Below are 18,584 nucleotides of genomic sequence, written 5' to 3'. Positions count from 1 at the left end.
TAGGCAGTTCCATTGATGTCAACTGTGACATAGCAGTTTCCCAGACACAGCCGCTACTAAGTATCCAATGTGACATCCATAAGGGTGCATTGCCCTAAATACACACTGTGGGATGCATGCAACACCTGTGCATTTCTGTGTCAGGAAATGGGGATGCACACAACAAGCAGCCCTGCCTGAGGCATGGGAACTAATTGCCACGTGAGAATGAGGCCTAACACCACATTAAGTTATGCAGGCCATAGATGGGTCATTTATCGGCCGAATTTTCATCTGCACGAAAGATTGGCAGATAATCACACCGTTAGTGGGGCCAGCCCGTCGGCCGTTTTTTGCGGATCTCGTCATTTATTTTTATCGGTCATGCTGGAAAATCCGTGAAAAATAGCTGTTTTTCGTGGACATGGGTGGCAGCATCGGCAACAGGGCCGACCGATTTTTCGTTTATCAGCCGAAAATTCGGCCGATAAACGGCCCGTCTATGGCCTGCCTAAGTCTCTCTAGGCTTTATCCACTGTCCTTGTTTTTTCACTCTCTAAATCTAAATCCACCCAAAAACTCTCAGTATAAACACAAATGCTGCAGTCACAAATAAGCATAACAAGTCTCATTTTGCATCAGTTTTTAATTGTAACAGGACAGGACAAAAATGTATTAGTAAACAAGATAACCCACAGTCACGTCTGTACTAACCTTTGCTGAAAATCTGTTTGAAGATACTGGGAAAAGGGAAAAAAAGATTTGTTAATAAAAGAAAAGCATTTTCTTTATTTTCAAAGAAACAACAGTAGTCAATGATGTATGATTTTTTGTAACACCTATGGCATAGACCAGGGGTCTCAACTTTCTAAACAAAAAGGGCCAGTTTATGGTCCTTCAGACTTTGGGAAGAAATCGTGCCCCATCATTGGTATCAGTGGGAGGAATAGTGTCCCATTGTTGAGGTCAGTGGGAGGAATGGTGTCCCAAGGGCCAGATAAAGGTATGCAAAGGGCTGCAGTTTGGAGAACACTGACCTAGACAAATTAAAATGTTATTTTCTATATAAAGAAGAGTCCTAGCTATGTGCATGTTCTGCAAAAACACTAAGGCCTCACTAACATTAGTATTCCTGCATTTAGCCTTTCTAATTGTAGGAGGAGTCATCTGGGAAGTAGAAGCAACTTTTATACCTCCCAGATCACTTTCTCTGGCATTTATATGTTTCTGCTCTTAGCTCTGTTTATAGTCTCGCTTAGTTGCATCCAAAGCTTTTAATTGAAAAGAACTCTGTTTGTCTGTGCGTTTGGGGTCATGCACCCACACAGATGTCACATCGGGAGCTGTGGTTGTGTTCTTGCAGCCACTGTTGCCCAACTGACAGCAATGGAAGCATGTAACACCTGTGCATCCCTGTGTGGGTACAAATGGCCCTCACACAGGGTTCATACACCCCATGTGAATATGAGGCCTAAATGCAGCTAAACTGACTGCGCCTAAATGCTGGTAAACACTCGGCGTGAGTGGCATCAAAAATATTACATACATTTATATGCATTTAGAAATGCCTCTAAATTCAAGAAAATGAAAGTTTGACAGTGCCATTGTGAATCAGGCATAACAGAAACTGTAAAAATACTCTTCTCTGCACTACCTGCTGCTGAGATCGCATAGTAAATGGTCACATTGCCAAAGATTATCTGAGTAGAGAATTTGGTCTAATGAGAGGTGGTCATGAGAATCCAGTGAAAAGTGTTTGAAACGTAAGAGTATTCCATGGCATGTGGTCCCCTTTATTACTAAAGGAAACAAAATGAACAACACGCGTATAATTCACAGGATTGACAGGTGAAAATAAAAGGAAAAAAAGTCAGACAAATTGCAATATATTACAATTTTTGTATTTAGATATATTTCAAGTCTCACTTTGTTTCTGTTCCTTGACTTTACCAAACATCATGGGTAACCTCTCCTAAGTGGAACTACCTTCCAATGAGACTTTCTTGGTGGACATGCTTAGCCCAGTGTACACTTAAGCATAACATATAGAGGCAAATTTTGAGACTTTTTTTGCATGAAGTGCCATACCGGAGCTTTTTGGGGGCAGAACCACGCTTTTTTGGCCCCTTAATACTCTTATTATGGGAGTGCTTGAAAAAACGCACACAACACGTGTTTTTGCGGTCCTTTCAAAATCAATGAGAACAAAAACACCTCATTCCACTTCATAACTTGCTAATGAACTTTTGTAAGCTTCAGGCATTGAGCTACAGGCGCTTGAATGCTCACATATGAACAGGAAAACAGTAAAAGCATAGAATTTTGGTTGTACAGCATTTTGGATCTTTGGAGCTTTGAGCTACAAAGCGCTCATATGTAAATAGGGGCTTAGTGAGCAGAGGAAGAGTAGTGATAAGATAGGGGAATGTCAGGGTGTAAGAAAAAGGGATATCAAAGTGACTCAATGTGCAAACAATTATGCCTGCTGCAGAGAAGACATTTAAGATTTTAGGATCATTACACCTCAGTTCCAGTAGATTTGGCATTTAACCAATCTCTGTTGTGGACAAAATGTACTTAGTCTAGGGTTCTTGGATGCTGGAAATATATTGACAGGTTGTGCCCTTACGTACTTGTGGTGGCTCTTGCTCACATTTATTGTATATTGGAGTGATGGTACTTCTTTTGAAAATGCACAATGTCAAAATAAAGAATTACAAAAAGAAGACATTTAAGAGAAACCAATGCTTCTGGGAGTGTTGGACTTCTTCTACCCTGCTGTGCACAGTGATTCAATCCACCATGTCTTACTTCAGTACTTGAAGTAACATAGGGGAAAGCTGGAGGCATCACAGAATTCAGAGCGTCATTAAGAAATCAACACTTCTGGAGTGTTAGATTTTGCAGATACTTCAGCAAGCAGTTTCTCTTTACAGTGAAGCTTTATTTTTTTTTTTTTTTTCAAAGACTTCACACAAACTTTCCGACCAGGTCCGCCTATCTGTTTTTCAGGTAGATCCAATCGGAACTTCTATACTCCTCTATGGACACATGTTCGTTTACACCCGCCTACATCCAATCCAATCCATCAAAAAGACGGAGGGGATTCAATCCCCTTCTGTCCAACAGGTCAGGTCAGATGGCAGTCAGGTGTAAATGGACAGGCGTTCTGTTTACACTGACCTCCCATAGAGGAGAGCAGTCTGTGTGTGCACAAGTAGAGTGCACATGAACCTGTCATACGCCTGCTCAGCGGGGATCAGCGGACAAATCCCGTACTGAACAAGCGGATCGCAACTACAGTCCACTCCATGTGAAAGGAGCCATAATATGCTGCTTTGCATTGCATACTAGCACATTATGAGAGACTTGCCTTAAAGTGGTACTAAACTCACAACAGTAAAATCAGTCCGTATGTGCATCAAAGCATACTTGTTGTACTCAAAGTGGAATCTAATGGGTTAATCCTGCACACTGTGTAAAAAGGCTGTTTGAGCATGTCTTCTCTGATTCTCCCCTTCTACTGTCCCCAATCAATCTTGATAGTACAGAGCTCTAGGAGCACATGCTCAGTTTAGTATGTATTGCTAGAAAGTTTTGTTTTTCTTTGGGAGGGTGCATGTGATCAGCACAGGACCAATCAGTACTGCCCAGACAGAGGGTCAGAGGTTATGCAGCCTCATAAAGCAGTCAGAGGAGAATGAAAACACCTCCTACAAGCTTTAACCAGTGCTCAGCTGGACACTGATAGAAGTCACAAGACTGCTATATACTGCTGATGAGAAAAGGCATTTAGCAGTTTATATTTACTAAAATAATTGCATTTCCATGTTGTGTGTACTATGGGAGACCAGATATAGTGAATGCAGGGTGATGGGTTTAGACACTTTAAAATGAAGCCCTCACCGCTGACAGAGCTTCAATCTTCACTCAGTCTTCCTCCTGGTTTCAGGGACTCTGGCCATCTGACTGGCTAGGCAAGAACACATCACTCTCGTGCATATGCACAGGAGTCATGGTTTACAGCACAAAACTCTGAAGGAACGGCATGCTTGTGCTGTTCCTTCAGTGCGTATGCGCTGGTAACATCACCGACTGCTGCTCATTGGAATATCTCCTAAACGTAGCATGTTTATGAGATATTAATTTTACCTACAGGTAAGCTTTATTATAAGCTTACCTGTAGGTAGAAATGTAAGACACAGGGATGTGCAATTCCTTTCGCCCGATGCCTGGGACATGTAGTTCCAGGCACCGGGCAGATAGGTTTTTTTGCCTTTAGCCCTGTTGTGGAAAAGCAGCAGGGCCCACCTGTCAGGTGGAAGCATTCGGGCGGTAGCGCTGCCACCCGATTGCTTCCACACAGCCCACAGTGCCAGCCGCAGCTGCACCTCCGCCCGCTATATGTTCCAGGCTCCGCTTGCCCATCTGCGGGCCCGCAACTGGTTCAGTAGGTGCTGGTGGTATGTCAGGATGTGGTTATAGAGGAGGGAGGAGAGCGGATACGTCCGCTCTCCTCCCCATCTTGTACTGACCAGGAAGTGATGTGACGTCACTACCGGGTCGCCGTTGTCAGATTCCCAGTCATCGAGGCCAGGAAAGAATGTAATGCAGTGCGATGTGCACTGCATTACATTCAGGGAAGCACAGGGGAGACATCTCAAAAGATGTCTAAAAAAAAAAAAAAAAAAAAGAAGAACCTGTCACCAAAAATCATCACTTTTTTTTATTTTTTAAAAAAATGTAAGTTTCACCATAGCATATAACCGCCCCCTCCCCCAACTTTTTCAAGGCACCCCCATGCACGTACAACGTAAAAGCACGCGCTGGGGCTCCTACACATGAAAACGATGACTGCGATACACGTTATATATTGCCATGACCCCACAGCGAGAGCAATAATTCTAGCACCAGACCTCCTCTGTAATGTTAAACTGATAACTTATACAGAGCTTTAAAAGCGTCACCTATAGAAAATATAGGGTACCAAAGTTTCTTGCGGTTTTACGAGCACACGCAAATTTAAGGTCACCTTCGTGACAATATCGTGTGACATAAAAAATTGGAACTACCGCTATTTTATTCTCTAGGGTCTCTGCTTTCAAAAAAATATATATTGTTTGGGGGTTTTCTGTAAACTTTCAAGCCTTAAATTATTTTTTAAAGGTGCAAAAACAGCTCTGGCAGCGAAAGGGATAAAGGATCAGTTCGACACGCCCCTTTTCTGACGAGCAGCCAATCGGTGCTCATTACACTGAAAGGTCTCTCCCCGCCTTGCTAGTCCCTGGGTGCGGTGCTGGAGACAGGCAGGGAGGGGAGGGGAGGAGGCGATATACAACGCAATGTTAAAAATATTAAACATTTAAGTTGCCATAAAGCCCCTTTTGTTTTTAAAAGCCCCAGACATTCCATAAAGCTCCTCAGATTTAAATACGGTTTTGGTTAAAATATATTTATTTTTATCAGGAAAAGTAGATTGTCATGAGGGACAAGTAGATTGGGACACCGATTTAGTCCCTGGACAAGTAGTTTTCCCAAAAATTTCCACACCCCTGAAGACAAGTTAAAGTGGAGTTCCAGCCATTTTTGTGTTTTATAAAAAGTCAGCAGCTACAGTTTTTGTAGCTGCTGACTTTTAATAAACACACACACACCTGTACCAGAGTCCAGCGACGCACCATCCCTTCTCTCCCTGATGCCAGCAGCTCAACTGTGGGCACCAGGCTGTGACAGCTTGCAGCTTCACAGCCGAGTGTCCACTGTGCATGCGTGAGTCGCGCTGCGCATCCTGATTGGTCTGGCAGTCTTCTGGGACCTGTGAAGGTTCCCAGGAGACTGCAGGAGGAGGAGGAGGGGGGCCGAACTTCCGGCTCAGTTCATCGTGGCGAAGTGAGCCAGAAGTGGGAGTGGGTACCTATCAAAACCAGGTATCTGCTCTCTCCTCCCTAAAAGGTGCTAAATGTGGCAGTGGAGGGGGGGGGGGGGGGGGAATGAGGCAAATAAGCAGAGCTTCCACTTTTGGGTGGAACGCCGCTTTAAATACCACTTCAAAATTTCTTTTTTGCAAAAGTTTAAAATGTAGGATGCGTCGATCTCCATGTACACTATATTTACTTAACAAAAGTGAACCTACCTTGAAATATGATTTTGGTTCTGTCCAGTGGAGCAACTGCTGTCTTGGCCACAGCTCCAGCCAAAGCGCCAGACATTAAGGAGTTGATGACTCCCTTGCCGTTTTTGTTTCCCTAGTGAAACAGAATAGACAGTTACAACAACAATCTACAAAAAGTATGGTTATCCCTAATGGGTACTATAACACGTACTCCATACACGATTTATAGTGTCAACAAAGTTTACTTAAAAGTGAACTAGAATGACCTACCTTATTTAAAAAAATTATTTATATCCAGTCAAGTTAAAGTGAAATGTCTCTTTTACTATGCCTAAACCCTTTGGGGTGCACCAGTCTAATAAAAGAGGCACTGACGTTTATTACTGAAAGCAAGAACATAGGATTTGGCTAGAGTAATAGATCTTCTTCTACATAGAAAGGAGAACAAGAATTCAGTCAAGCTTGGGTGCTCTAAAGAACCTGTGTACACCTATGGTAGCTTTAGAAAACAAATATAATAGCTTTTTTTCATACATCTAATGGATAAGTGGATAGTCAAGCTGGGTTTACCTGTGTACACAGCTATGTCCAAGAAAAAAGAAAAAAAACAGGAAAGGGAGGGGGGGGGGGGAACTCAGAGGAATCAGCCAAAGAGTCCCAACCTTGCCATAAGAGATTATTTGTATCTTAGCCATCTGATTATTTGTTGAAGTCATAAATACAAATGAACATATGTACCTGTACAAAAAAGAAATCTTAACATTATCTTCACTTAGACCTTCATTTCATGAACTGCATTTTCACTCTGAGCTTGGACAACCCCACCCCCAGACACACACACACACACACAAATATGAATACAGGGGGCGGAGGCGTAATACAGGGGGACCTATCCCAACTCCTCCGCACAGCAATGCTAGATATACTCTGCACTGGCTGACAGCTGACTGGTGCAGAACTACAATGTGAGATTTGACATATGATACCAGTCTAATTTTTGGAACAGGACATCATGAAAGAGGGAAACAATTTTACTTGATTGCAAAATATCAATCTGCGAGAAATCTCTTACAAAGCAAAGACGTGTTTATGCATTAGCTACAGTAATAAAACTCATCTCTTATCTCATATAATGATCTCTGCACACCCTTGCCCTAAGGCTTTCAATGCAAAACCTGTAGGAGAGTACAGTACGTAGTGTAATAGCTCATCGGATATGTGTTTATGCGAGCAAATATCACTTTCACGTGCACAGTAGAATTTGTTTCAATTTTTTTTATTGTGGTCTATGCCCCCGTTAGGGAGATTCACCCTCTCGGTTTGTCCGGTTTACCATTATCATTGAAAGTGAAAGTAAATCCTACATTTTCGGTTGTCTCCAAAAAAGTAAAAGAGGGGAAATCTTCCAATGGGGGAACTAGCTCTGGTGACCTGGGAGGGCCACAAGAGACTTCCTAATTTACAGGGAATTCCTCACACTTCCTGTTTGGCTATGGGACAGAAAATGACAGTAAATCTCCCCAATGGAGGAAAAAAAAAAAAAAAAACCCCACACACAACACACAGACAGGGGTTATGACCTCCCGTACTTTATCAAAAGAATTTTTTTTTCTTTTGATAAAATACGGGAGGTGTACATTACAGAAAAGCTATTTAAAGTAGAATTATGGGCCAATTTTTTTATTGGCCCATAATTCTACTTTAACTTTTCTGTAATGTACACGGTTATAGAAAGAGCAGAATAACAGCTATTTTAAATAATTATCTGGCATTTTACTGTGCCCAGTTACTTAGTCTATGAATGGTCTCATCACTGTTCAGGCATAGTTTACCAGCCAATAATTGACATTTCAGTTACCCAAACCCTTTCAGCAAAGACCATTGGTCTTTGATCAAATGACAGGCTTACAGGGCATTCCAAATTTAATGTCTAGCAGATTTTTTTTTTATCTATTGCTATTTACAGTTATTTAGTTTTTGGACATAAGCTAACAAAATAAATTATGCAAATCACATAGACAATAAGAATTTTGGGTGCATTCCAATTGTAAATAAATACCTTTATTTAGCTGACGAACCTCGGGAAATTACCACTTGCTAACCTCCCCAAAAGAGAACTTTCCTAGACTTTAGTCAGTTAAATAGTTAATGATAATATCTAATAGTGGTTTGGTAGTTTGTATAATTTCAAGTTATTTCCATTAGAAAATAACCCAAAGCTTCTTATGAATCTGTTCTCCACTTCATATGTGTCTGTTGTGTTTTTCTCCAGCTTCTCCTTAGACACACAGGGGTTATTTACTAAAACTGGAGAGTGTAAAATCTGGTGCAGCTGTGCATGGTAGCCAATTAGCTTCTAACTTCAGCTTGTTCAATTAAGCTTTGACAAAAAAAATCATGAAAGCTGACTGGTGTCTAAGCAGAGCTGTACCAGATTTTGCACCATGCAGTTTAAGTAAAACATCCCCAATAAAGTGATCCGAGCAACTGAGTAACCACCAGATCACTTTTAGAAGCAGCAGGAGGCGTCACCACCCCCTTTCCAGTGGATCTTGTGCTTAACGGTCTCACCCAAAAGCTTTGGAACCTATTTGGCAGCTGGCCATTGAGGTGGATAGTGACCAAATTGTCTCTAATCACCTTCTGACCTAGGAGGCCAGCAGCGACATCATGACATCACTTCCGGTTTAGGACCAATGTAAACAATGCCATTTTTTAGGGGAAAGCATCAAATTTTTTTTTTTTTTTTGATCTGATGCTTTCACAGGTATAGGAGAACTGGGGTCTAATAGACCCCAGAGCTCTCCATAAAGAGGACATGCCATGCTTTATTTTTATCACAAAGGATGTTTATATTTCTTGTGATAGCAATAAAATTGGTAAAAAAAAAATAAAAGGGACAGTGTAAAAATAAAAAATAATGTAATAAAATAAATAATTATTTATTTAAAAAAAGGACTCTAAAAACATCCCCGTCCACCCGTGCTCACTCTGTGCTACATGTAAAAATACAGATTTTTACATGTAGGAGAGAAGTGTCAGAATAGGCCTGATGAATCCACTTGTACTGAGCACCCAAGTGCTTTTGTGTGCGAGGGTAACCCTGAAGGTATAAGGGCTCGTTCACACTTGACCGTTTTACCAATGCTTGCCAAACGCCCCTATAGCGGTGCCCCGGTCCGGCGTTTTCGGAGCGTTTTTTAATACTTGGCAAACACCGCATGCACGGTTTAGCGGCGGTTGCTAGGCATTTGCCAAGCATTAAAAACGCCCCACAAACGCCTATAATGAAGTTTGAATGGTGTTACCGCTCCGCAAACGCATCGCAACTGACGGCCGGGCGTTTGCGGAGCGGCACCATAGACTAGAATAGGAGGCTTCAACGCCTCCTGACTCGACCAGAGGTGTCCGTTTTGCCGCGACGCTGACGCTAGAACAGCACCATGTGCTGTAATGTGCAGAATTGTCCGAGGCGTTTGGGAAGCGGTAAAAACGCTTCCCAAGCGCCTCTCTGCCACCTGCACACAATGCTAGTGTGAACGTAGCCTAAAGGTTTTTTGTTTTGTTTTTTCCTCAATGGGGCCAGTGCATCATTTACTCGCTCAGTAGATATGCTTCTGCTGAGGGTTAAGAGAGCCCAACACTTTCCTTTCCTGACAAGCATCCAACTGGTGCTCAGCACACTGTGAGGTCTCTCTCCTCCCTGCTAGTCCCCGGGTGCAGTGCTGAAGAGAGGCAGAGAGGGGAATAGGAGATAAACAGCGCAATGTTAAAAATTCTAAATTGCCGTAAAGCCCCTTTCATTTTTAAAAGCCCCAGAAATTCCTAAAAGCATCTTATCAGGACAAGTAGATTGTCATGAGGGAAAAGTAGATTGGGAAAAGTAGTTTTTTAAAAAATTTCTACATCCCTGCTCCTGCTAGGATATCCCATACAACTGTGCCAAGGCTAAATTAGGTGGCGCTTGCTTTCAGTCCTGTTCCTAAAACACCAACAACACTGCTTGTTACTACTCCATATCTCTTACCTCTGATGACACTGCAGTAGTGGAAAGGACAGTATGTGCTCCATTTCTGTTCAGACTCACTTGGCTCTTCTTAATAGCATTCTCCATACCACAATTCTTCACAGCTATGTTAGAAAACAAAGCGAATCCTGACAATGAAAAAAAAAAGAACTTTTGACGTAGGATATCTCCAAGCAGTACCCTTTTTTTACCTTGTGGTATAAAGCAAGTCATGTAAACAGCAGAACATTTCTTGTAATGACTTTCAGTGAAGTGTTAAGGTGAAAAAAAAGGAGGGGGCGAGCAACATGCAACCAGTAATGCTCCTGAGCACTGGCACAAGTCAGCAGCTTATTTTCAGAACTACTGCATGAAACATCCCAATCATTGCTGCTAGGTCCTGACTCTAAGACCCTGTACACTGGATGTTTTTAAAGCGGCTGTTTTGGACTTTTTTTCTACAGTTAGTAACCCCCCCCCCCCTCCCCCAGCATGTTATCCTATGTGCCCATGCACACAGACTGTAATCAACAATTTTTGAAAGGGAAGTTTTTTGGCTGTAAAAAAAAAAAACCCAGGACTAGTGGGTTTCTAGAGGAGTTTTTTAGCTGTAAAAACGATCTAACGATGAAAATGCAGTAAAACGCCGTAAACTGGTGTTTTTGGACTTTTTAGGAAAAAAATAAATAAATAAAAAACAGCTAAAAACCGCAAACGCAGAAAACGCTGCTAAACGCTAATGCAAAAACGCTAAAAAAAAAAAAGCTGAAAAACTCACGTTTTTAACGTGACTTTGCACAGTGTGCATGGCGCTATAAGAAACATATTAAACACTGATTTTTCTGTGCTTTAATTATGTAAAAAAGTGCCATATACACTGAGTAATCAAATCATATGTATTTAGAAGAAACATCAATAATCGATGCACAAATCAAAATACCTGGGGTGCAAACTGGAACCTCAATTGCCAATCAACAGTATAAGCAGATACAAGGAAAGCAGATTGTGAGAGGCAGATGGCTGCTCAAAGAGAAAACCGACAGGTAGAAAACCTATATATAGCCTTATTAAGAATTATGTACATGAAAAATTTATATAAAAATGAATATGACCATATATTATTTAAGTATTTGTAATACAAAACCAGGGGCTCAATTCACTAAAAGGATATCACATGCAATATTTGGATCATATATCCAAAATATCGCATAAAAAATGGAAGTTCTCAATTCACTACAGGTTTATGCGGTATTGACTGCAAAAACAAGAAACAGTAAATATTACATAAACCTGTCAATTAAAAAAGTAAACAAATACATTTGTTACATAAGTTGTGGTCTAGCCACACACTATTTAACAGCTTCCCGACCACCCCATAGCAGAAATACTGCTACAAGGCGGCACAGGTGAGCAAAATTAAGTACATATATATATATATATATATATATATATATATATATACACGTGATTTTGCATTTCCGGGTAGGGGGCGCGTGCGAGCGCTATTCTTGGCTGTCAATAACCGGGTGCCGGCTGGTGATTTCTGAGGATCTCCGATGGGGAAGAGGACTGTTTTGTTTACTAACACTTCTCTTCCCTGTCAGCTCGGGCACACTGCTTTGGATGGCTGTGCACAGCACAGGTATCCAAAGTAGTGTGCTTACAGTGAAGCACACTGACACGGCCCCCTAGTAAAACACTCCCTGCACACAGTTAACCCTTTGATTGCCCCTCAAGTTAGCCCTTTTCGGCCCAGCGCCATTAGTAGTGTCAGTGCTTTGGTTTAGCACTAAGCACTGTATTGGTGTCACTGAGGATGTCAGTGACACCAAGTCAGTTCCCCCCAGTGTCAATGTCTGCCACAGTCCCGCTATAAGTCGCTGATGGCCACCTTTACTAGTATAAAAAAAAAAAAAATTCCAGTATCTATACCGCCATTTGTAAACGCTATAACTGTCATGTAAACCAATTAATTTACACATAATGGGATTTTTTTTAGCAAAGACATGTAGCAGAATACATTTTGGCCTAAATTTATGATGAAATTTGATTTTTTACATTTTTTTACTGGACATGTTTAATAGCAGAAAGTCAAAAAATTGTTTTTTTCTCTCAAAATTGTTGGTCTTTTTTTTTTTTATAGCGCAAAAAAATAAAAAAAAAAAATTAAAAACCCGCACAGGCGATCAAATACCACCAAAAGAAAGCTCAATTCATGGGAAAAAAAAAAAAAAAAAAAAAAAAAAAAAAAAAAAAAAAAAAAAAAAAAGAGGACGTAAATTTCATTTGGGTGCAGCATTCCATGTCCGTGCAATCATCAGTTAAAGTAAAGCAGCGCTGGAACACAAAAAATGGCCTGGTCAGGAAGGGGGGTAAATGGCTAATGAATATCCACTTGAAGACCAGGTCTTTTCTGTCACTTTTTGTTTACATGTAACAATCAGAATTTTTTCTTTTTCTTAGAACCCCCAAACATTATATATTTTTTAAAGCAGAGGCCCTAGAAAATAAATTGGTGGGTGTTACAATTTTTTTTATGTACCACGGTATTTCCGCAGTGGTTTTTAAAAAGCTTTTTTTTTTTTTTTTAAAGTATACAATACATCAGGGCTTGACAAATTTGCTTTGAATCTAGGAGCCAGCTAAAAAAGTTAGAAGCCAGTTTTTTTTTTTTTTAATCACTTACCTACTGGTTACTTTCGCCCCCTTCCTGCCCAGGCCAATTTTCAGCACCGTCACACTTTAAAGGACAATTGCGCGGTCATGCAACACTGTACCCAAATTATATTTTTATCTCTTTTTGGAGACAGATAGAGCTTTCTTTTTGTCATATTTATTCACCACTGGGTTTTTTATTTGTTACTAAATACACAAAGAAAAGACCAAAAATTAAAAAAAAAAAAAAACCTTTTTTGTCAAATAAGTAATTTTTCTTCACTGATGTGCGGTGATGAGGCTGCACCGGCGAGGAGGCACCGATAGGTGGCCACACTGGCTGTCACGAAGGTAGCAGGCTCCTGGGCTGCCCAGACCCGACTCGGAGCTGCAGTCTGACCCTGTCCAGGGTAAGAACCGCAGCACCAGAGAAGTCCCTTATGAGAGGGTGTCCAGCTCGGAGCCATTGCTGAGCCACCAAGTTCTGCTCCGAGGTAAGGCTGAGGGTCTCCCTGAAGCGGCAGGTGTCCCCTAAGTGCCCCAAAGGGGACACTTCCTGCCAGCTTCACTCCTCCTCTGACCTGCCCCTCCCACTGCTGTACAGCCCTGCGTCTCCCCTAACCCACCCTTCACATTCCTGCAGCTCTCCTTTAACCTGCCCTCAAAGCACCGTTCCTCAATACTCCATGGCCTCACACACGTAGCAGACACCTGCAGGCTGCTCGGCAATGTTGCACCTGGCTGTGCTCCCCTATGCTACACCACTGGGGCTGACAACAGCCCTGCAGCCAGGCCACACTTTCTAGTGGCCATGGCGACCTGGTGCCCGATTTATCGAGCCCTGCAATACATAACCCAATTTTTGGTAAAATATAAAAGATGTTACAATGAGTAAATAGGCACCAAACATGGCACACTTTAAAATTGCGCACGTCTGTGCAACAGTGACAAACAATGTAAATTTTACTATCCATAGGAGATAATGTAAAACCTTTCCAGGTTACCACTTTAGATTTACAGAGGAGGTCTGGTGCTAGATTTACTTCCCTTGATCGGACGGTGATACCTCCCATGCATGGGACAATTGCTGCTTGTGTGCAGGACCGATGCGTACATGGAGGCATTTAAAATTTTTTTTTTTTTTACATTTTTACACTGTTGTTTACATTTTTTTTTTATCACTTTTATTGCTGTCACAAGGAACATAAACATCCCTTTGGACGGCAATAGAGATGTGACAGATATGCTTTATAGAGAGATCTGGAGTCAATAAGTCCCCAAATCCCTCCTCTGCACTTAAAAGCATTTGATCACACCAAGATCGGTATGATCAAAAGCTTTTTATTTTTAAAAATGGCGTGGTTTACATTCGGGTAAACAGAAGTAACGCAAGGTCATCGCTTCTGGTTCCCTATATCAGAGGCAAAAAAGCAGTTCCACTCTTTGTTTGGCTCTATGATCAGCAGCCAGAAGCGCCGGCTGATTGACCGGGTGTCCCCAGTGGTGTATTTAGGTTTTTTGCTGCCCTAGGCAACACAAAAATTGGGGTGCCCTCCCCCCTTTCCCACAGAAAGAGCCTGCCATTGACCAAGAACACCCCTACCCTCCACCCGAGCCTTCCACTACCACTGCCCCCCATAAACCAGACAACATCCCCCATGACGAGAGAAAGAAAGACACTCACCTTCACAGCTCTGGACATCCCCAGGAACAAGAAATCGGGCTGTGCATACACCGTCATGAAACCCACAGCATCTCTCAGAACCCACCAGGTCCCCATGCCTTGCGAGTCCCTTCTTCCATCCCTTCTTCCGAGGGGCAGTGCTGCCCCCCCTGAAAAATGTCGCCCTAGGCAAATGCCTTGTTTGCCTTGTGGTAAATACACCCCTGGGTGTCCCACTGGAATGAGACAGACTGTTAAAGCAATAGTAAACTGCATTAAAAAAAAATGCCCCCAAAAAACCACTCCCTGCAAATTCTTGTATAAGATCTCCGTGACTTTAAATCAGCATCACAGATATAAAACCCAGTGCTCTCTCCGAAACGCCACACATGAGTTTACCAGAATGTCTGCGACTCTCAGTGTATGAAGAGTCAAAACAATCAGAGTCAAATAACACAAATCTGTTCGTTTGGTGTTTTTTGCTTTTTTTTTTTAACCTGAAACTGAACTCCCATAGTCGAACATTGAACAAAATCTCTCATTTCTGCTGTGACGAAGTTACCTTCATAACACTGAACACACCTATCTTACAAGGTACAGCAGGCTAATAAAGCACATAGGACCTCCTAAAAGGGAAGTATATGTTATCCATATCATATTCGTTATCTAACACATTGTCATTCTGCAAAAAAAAAAATAATATCCTGATTGTCAGATTGTAAAACCTTGTCAGCACGCCTAAATCACAAAGAAACAATACGTTGCACATTCAACATTTTTTTTTTTCATTTAACCAGTGGGTTGAATGAAAAAAAAAAAAAAAAAAACCGACACACCCCAGCATGCCCCGGCAAATTTTTCTTCATTTTTAATAGCCGTCAATTTGTTTTTATATTCAACTGTCTGAACCCGCTGACAGCTACATTGCTGTATGTTTTCACTATTAAGATACTGCATGACTTAATAAAATAACTCATGCATTATTTAAGTAGCAATTTTTTAATGAATGCCAACAAACTTTTTGTGCGATATCTTAGCGCATACTTGGATGCGGTGAGATACCACTTTGTGAATTGTCCCCACAGAGTGGTACCTTGCCACGGGCAAGTTTGTACTGCAATGGGATCATGCCTTTTAATGTCTGTCCCCATCAATTCACAGCACATCTCTTCCCTTACTTATGCTGTGACTTACACAGGAACTTTACATTTCCAGCCTGGGAGTTTAAACCACTAACCCTCTTGCCTGACCTCTGCTGCTGGCAGGCAGTACTGCATCTGGAGTTACAACAGACCTCTATGAACATTCACCATTGTGCCTGCAACTACCCCCTTCCCCATCGCCACTGTGCCTGCAACTACCCCCTTCCTCGTCGCCACTGTGCCTGCAACTACCCCCTTCCCCGTCACCACTGTGCCTGCAACTACCCCCTTCCCCCATCACCACTGTGCCTGCACCTACCCCCTTCCCCCAATACCACTGTGCCTGCACCTACCCCCTTCCCCCAATACCACTGTGCCTGCACCTACCCCCTTCCCCCATCACCACTGTGCCTGCACCTACCCCCTTCCCCCATCACCACTGTGCCTGCACCTACCCCCTTCCCCCATCACCACTGTGCCTGCACCTACCCCCTTCCCCCATCACCACTGTGCCTGCACCTACCCCCTTCCCCCATCACCACTGTGCCTGCACCTACCCCCTTCCCCCATCACCACTGTGCCTGCACCTACCCCCTTCACCACTGTGCCTGCACTACCCACTCCACTATGCCCGAAACCTCCACCCCCATACTCTCATCACTGCAGCTGACTCCCATCCTCCTCACCTCTCCCATGTCTCTCACCACTACACTTGCTGCTACTGCACCAGCGCATGCATCAGCATTTACCCCCACTGTCCCAACGCGCACTTCTATGCTCTCATTTAGGGATGGTTCACACTATAGAAACGCAGTCCGGATGCGTTTCTGCATACGCGTTTGACGCGTTTTTGGTGTGTGCCATTGGTTTTTGATGCGTTCTTGATGCATTCCAGTGCGTTTTTTTATGCTTTCCAGTTAATTTTTTCCCCCTCTTTTTCTTCAATTTAAATAGGTTCATGTGCGTTCCAGTGCGTTTTACCGTGTTCCAATACAGTTCTGTGCAGAAAAAAATGCAGCCTGCTCTACTTTTTTTTTTTGCAACCGGAACACACTGGAACTGCAAGCACTGATGTGAACTGTGACATTGACAGCCATATCACCTACTTCTTGTGCGTTTTGGATGCAGAAAAAAACAACTGAAACGCATGTAGTGTGAACTGGCCCTCACTGCAAAGATGAGCCCTTCCATATTTAGCCCAGTCAACCAATGGGCACACTTTTGCTAGCAAAATTAAGATGATACATTTGCACATTTTAGATTTTCAACATAATGAAACACTAAAATAATGAAATAAATACTAAACAACAGCATGTTTTTTAAAGTATATGTTAAACCTTATCTTCAAAATCAACGCATTATGTTTAAATATAAATGAAAGGCAAAACATTTGTGCATATAAAAAAAAAAAAAAAAAAAAAAACTTTTTTGTTTTTTATCCACTTGCCTACTGGGCACTTGTACCCCCTTCCTACCCAGGCCAATTTTCAGCTTTCAGCGCTGTTGCACGTTCAATGACAATTGTGCGGTCATGCAACACTGTACCCATATGAAATTGTTATCATTTTTTTCACACATATAGAGATTTTTTTGTTGGTATTTAATCGCACTGGAGTTATTTTTTGCACTATAAATTAAAAAAAAAAAAAAAGTTCTTTGTTTCTATTATAAAATTTTGCAAACAAGTAATTTTTCTCCTTCACTGACGAGGCTGCACTGATGGGCACTGATGAGGCGGTACTGGTGGGCATTGATAATCAGGGCACAGATAATCAGTGCCCTGATTATCAGTGCAGATCTGCTGTGACATTTGCCAGTTATCGGCAGCATGTTATTGGTACTCTGTGACAGCGTGAGGAAAATCCTGCCGATAACCGGCAACTGTATTTACTTTGTGATCAGCTGTGTCATTGGACACAGCTGATCATGTGGTAAAAGGCTGCTGTGATTGGCCTTTTACTTAGTCATGTGATCAGCTGTGTCTGTAGGACACACCAAAAACAGACAGCGCCGGGAGCACGATGCTGGAGGTGCGTTCAAAGATGACGCCCTCCCAGAACTGGACAACCGCGCTGTAGCCATCTTTCGGCTATAGCTCGGTTGTAAAGCGGTTAAGTGATCACATCTGTCCTCAGTTGCATAAAGCGCTTAGAGAGCTAGGAGTGGAAAAACAACAGAACACCTATCTTCCCAGTACTGTGCAGAGTGCACGTCATTTCAGGTCTGACCATTGGAGGACAGGCAGGCTGTTGCCTCAGCACAGCCAGAGAACGGACCACTATGGGATGGATGTGCTCTCCTACCTAGTGTGGTCAGTTTTTAATAGGAAATCAGAGGGAGTGGCAGGAACACCAGGGATTTCCCACAATATACTGATGTACATATACTGATGATGAATCTCTCCAGGCAGCAACAAAAGCCTGACAGGGGCTCTAATGCTTCCTTGCTCTCCGAAACTTTAAAAAAAAAAAAAGGGGGGGTTAGTCTTTAGATACAATTCAATGCATGACTGATGACTGTTTGGGTCTGTTCTGTGATCCTGTGACAGCAGGGGATTCTTTAGACAACATGCACCATGTGATCCCTATGTCCATCCCACCCCCTCAGTGCAGCCAGTCAGAAGGCACATTCCTGTACACCACATACATAGACAGACACCTGTGGGGTGCAGTGTCCGCCATGTGGATGGTGGGCTCCCCCCTGCACAGTATGTAAAGTAACAGGACACATTCGTAGAGGTTTCCCTCGCAGGTGTCATGAGTAAAGCCAGCAGAGGGACACATGACAACTCCCGGGCACATTCCCCCACACAGGCCACGCTGCCCGCACAGCTGTTTACCACAGCAGGTGACACACTCACCCCAGTCTGACAGGACTCCACTCACCCGCTCCCACTGCAGGCCACCGTACCATTGCCCGCGTTACCGCCCATGCTACGCCCTTCCAGGTGTTGCCCAGCTACGAAACTCAGCGAACTAGCAGGCCGAGGAAGAGAGGCACGGCTGTACGCCAATCAGAAGAAGCGAT

At 42.7% G+C, this 18,584-nt stretch overlaps 1 protein-coding gene across 4 annotated transcripts in view; it reads right to left on the bottom strand.

Moving 5' to 3' along the window:
- Positions 1–18,584, bottom strand: part of SLC25A42 (solute carrier family 25 member 42) — a 43,054-nt gene extending 24,470 nt beyond the window's left edge. Inside the window, exons 1-5 of one of the 4 annotated variants that reach the window (XM_089670806.1) lie at positions 18,418–18,565; positions 11,038–11,120; positions 10,119–10,246; positions 6,113–6,224; positions 694–719 (exon numbers count right to left, since the gene is read on the bottom strand). In XM_089670806.1, the coding sequence (XP_089526932.1) occupies positions 694–719; positions 6,113–6,224; positions 10,119–10,205 (225 nt within the window). In that variant the 5' untranslated portion in view covers positions 10,206–10,246; positions 11,038–11,120; positions 18,418–18,565. Of the gene's footprint in view, positions 1–693; positions 720–6,112; positions 6,225–10,118; positions 10,247–11,037; positions 11,121–18,417 lie in introns of all 4 variants that reach the window. The other 3 variants (XM_089670808.1, XM_089670804.1, XM_089670805.1) reach the window with 3 other exon arrangements.

The sequence above is a fragment of the Staurois parvus genome, unplaced genomic scaffold, assembly GCF_062004578.1.
Source record: "Staurois parvus isolate SC_StPar_1 unplaced genomic scaffold, SC_StPar_1.0 ptg000096l, whole genome shotgun sequence".
Classification (NCBI taxonomy): domain Eukaryota; kingdom Metazoa; phylum Chordata; class Amphibia; order Anura; family Ranidae; genus Staurois; species Staurois parvus.
The sequence above is the reverse complement of the archived record's forward strand: the minus strand, read 5'-3'. Positions and strand labels throughout refer to the sequence as shown.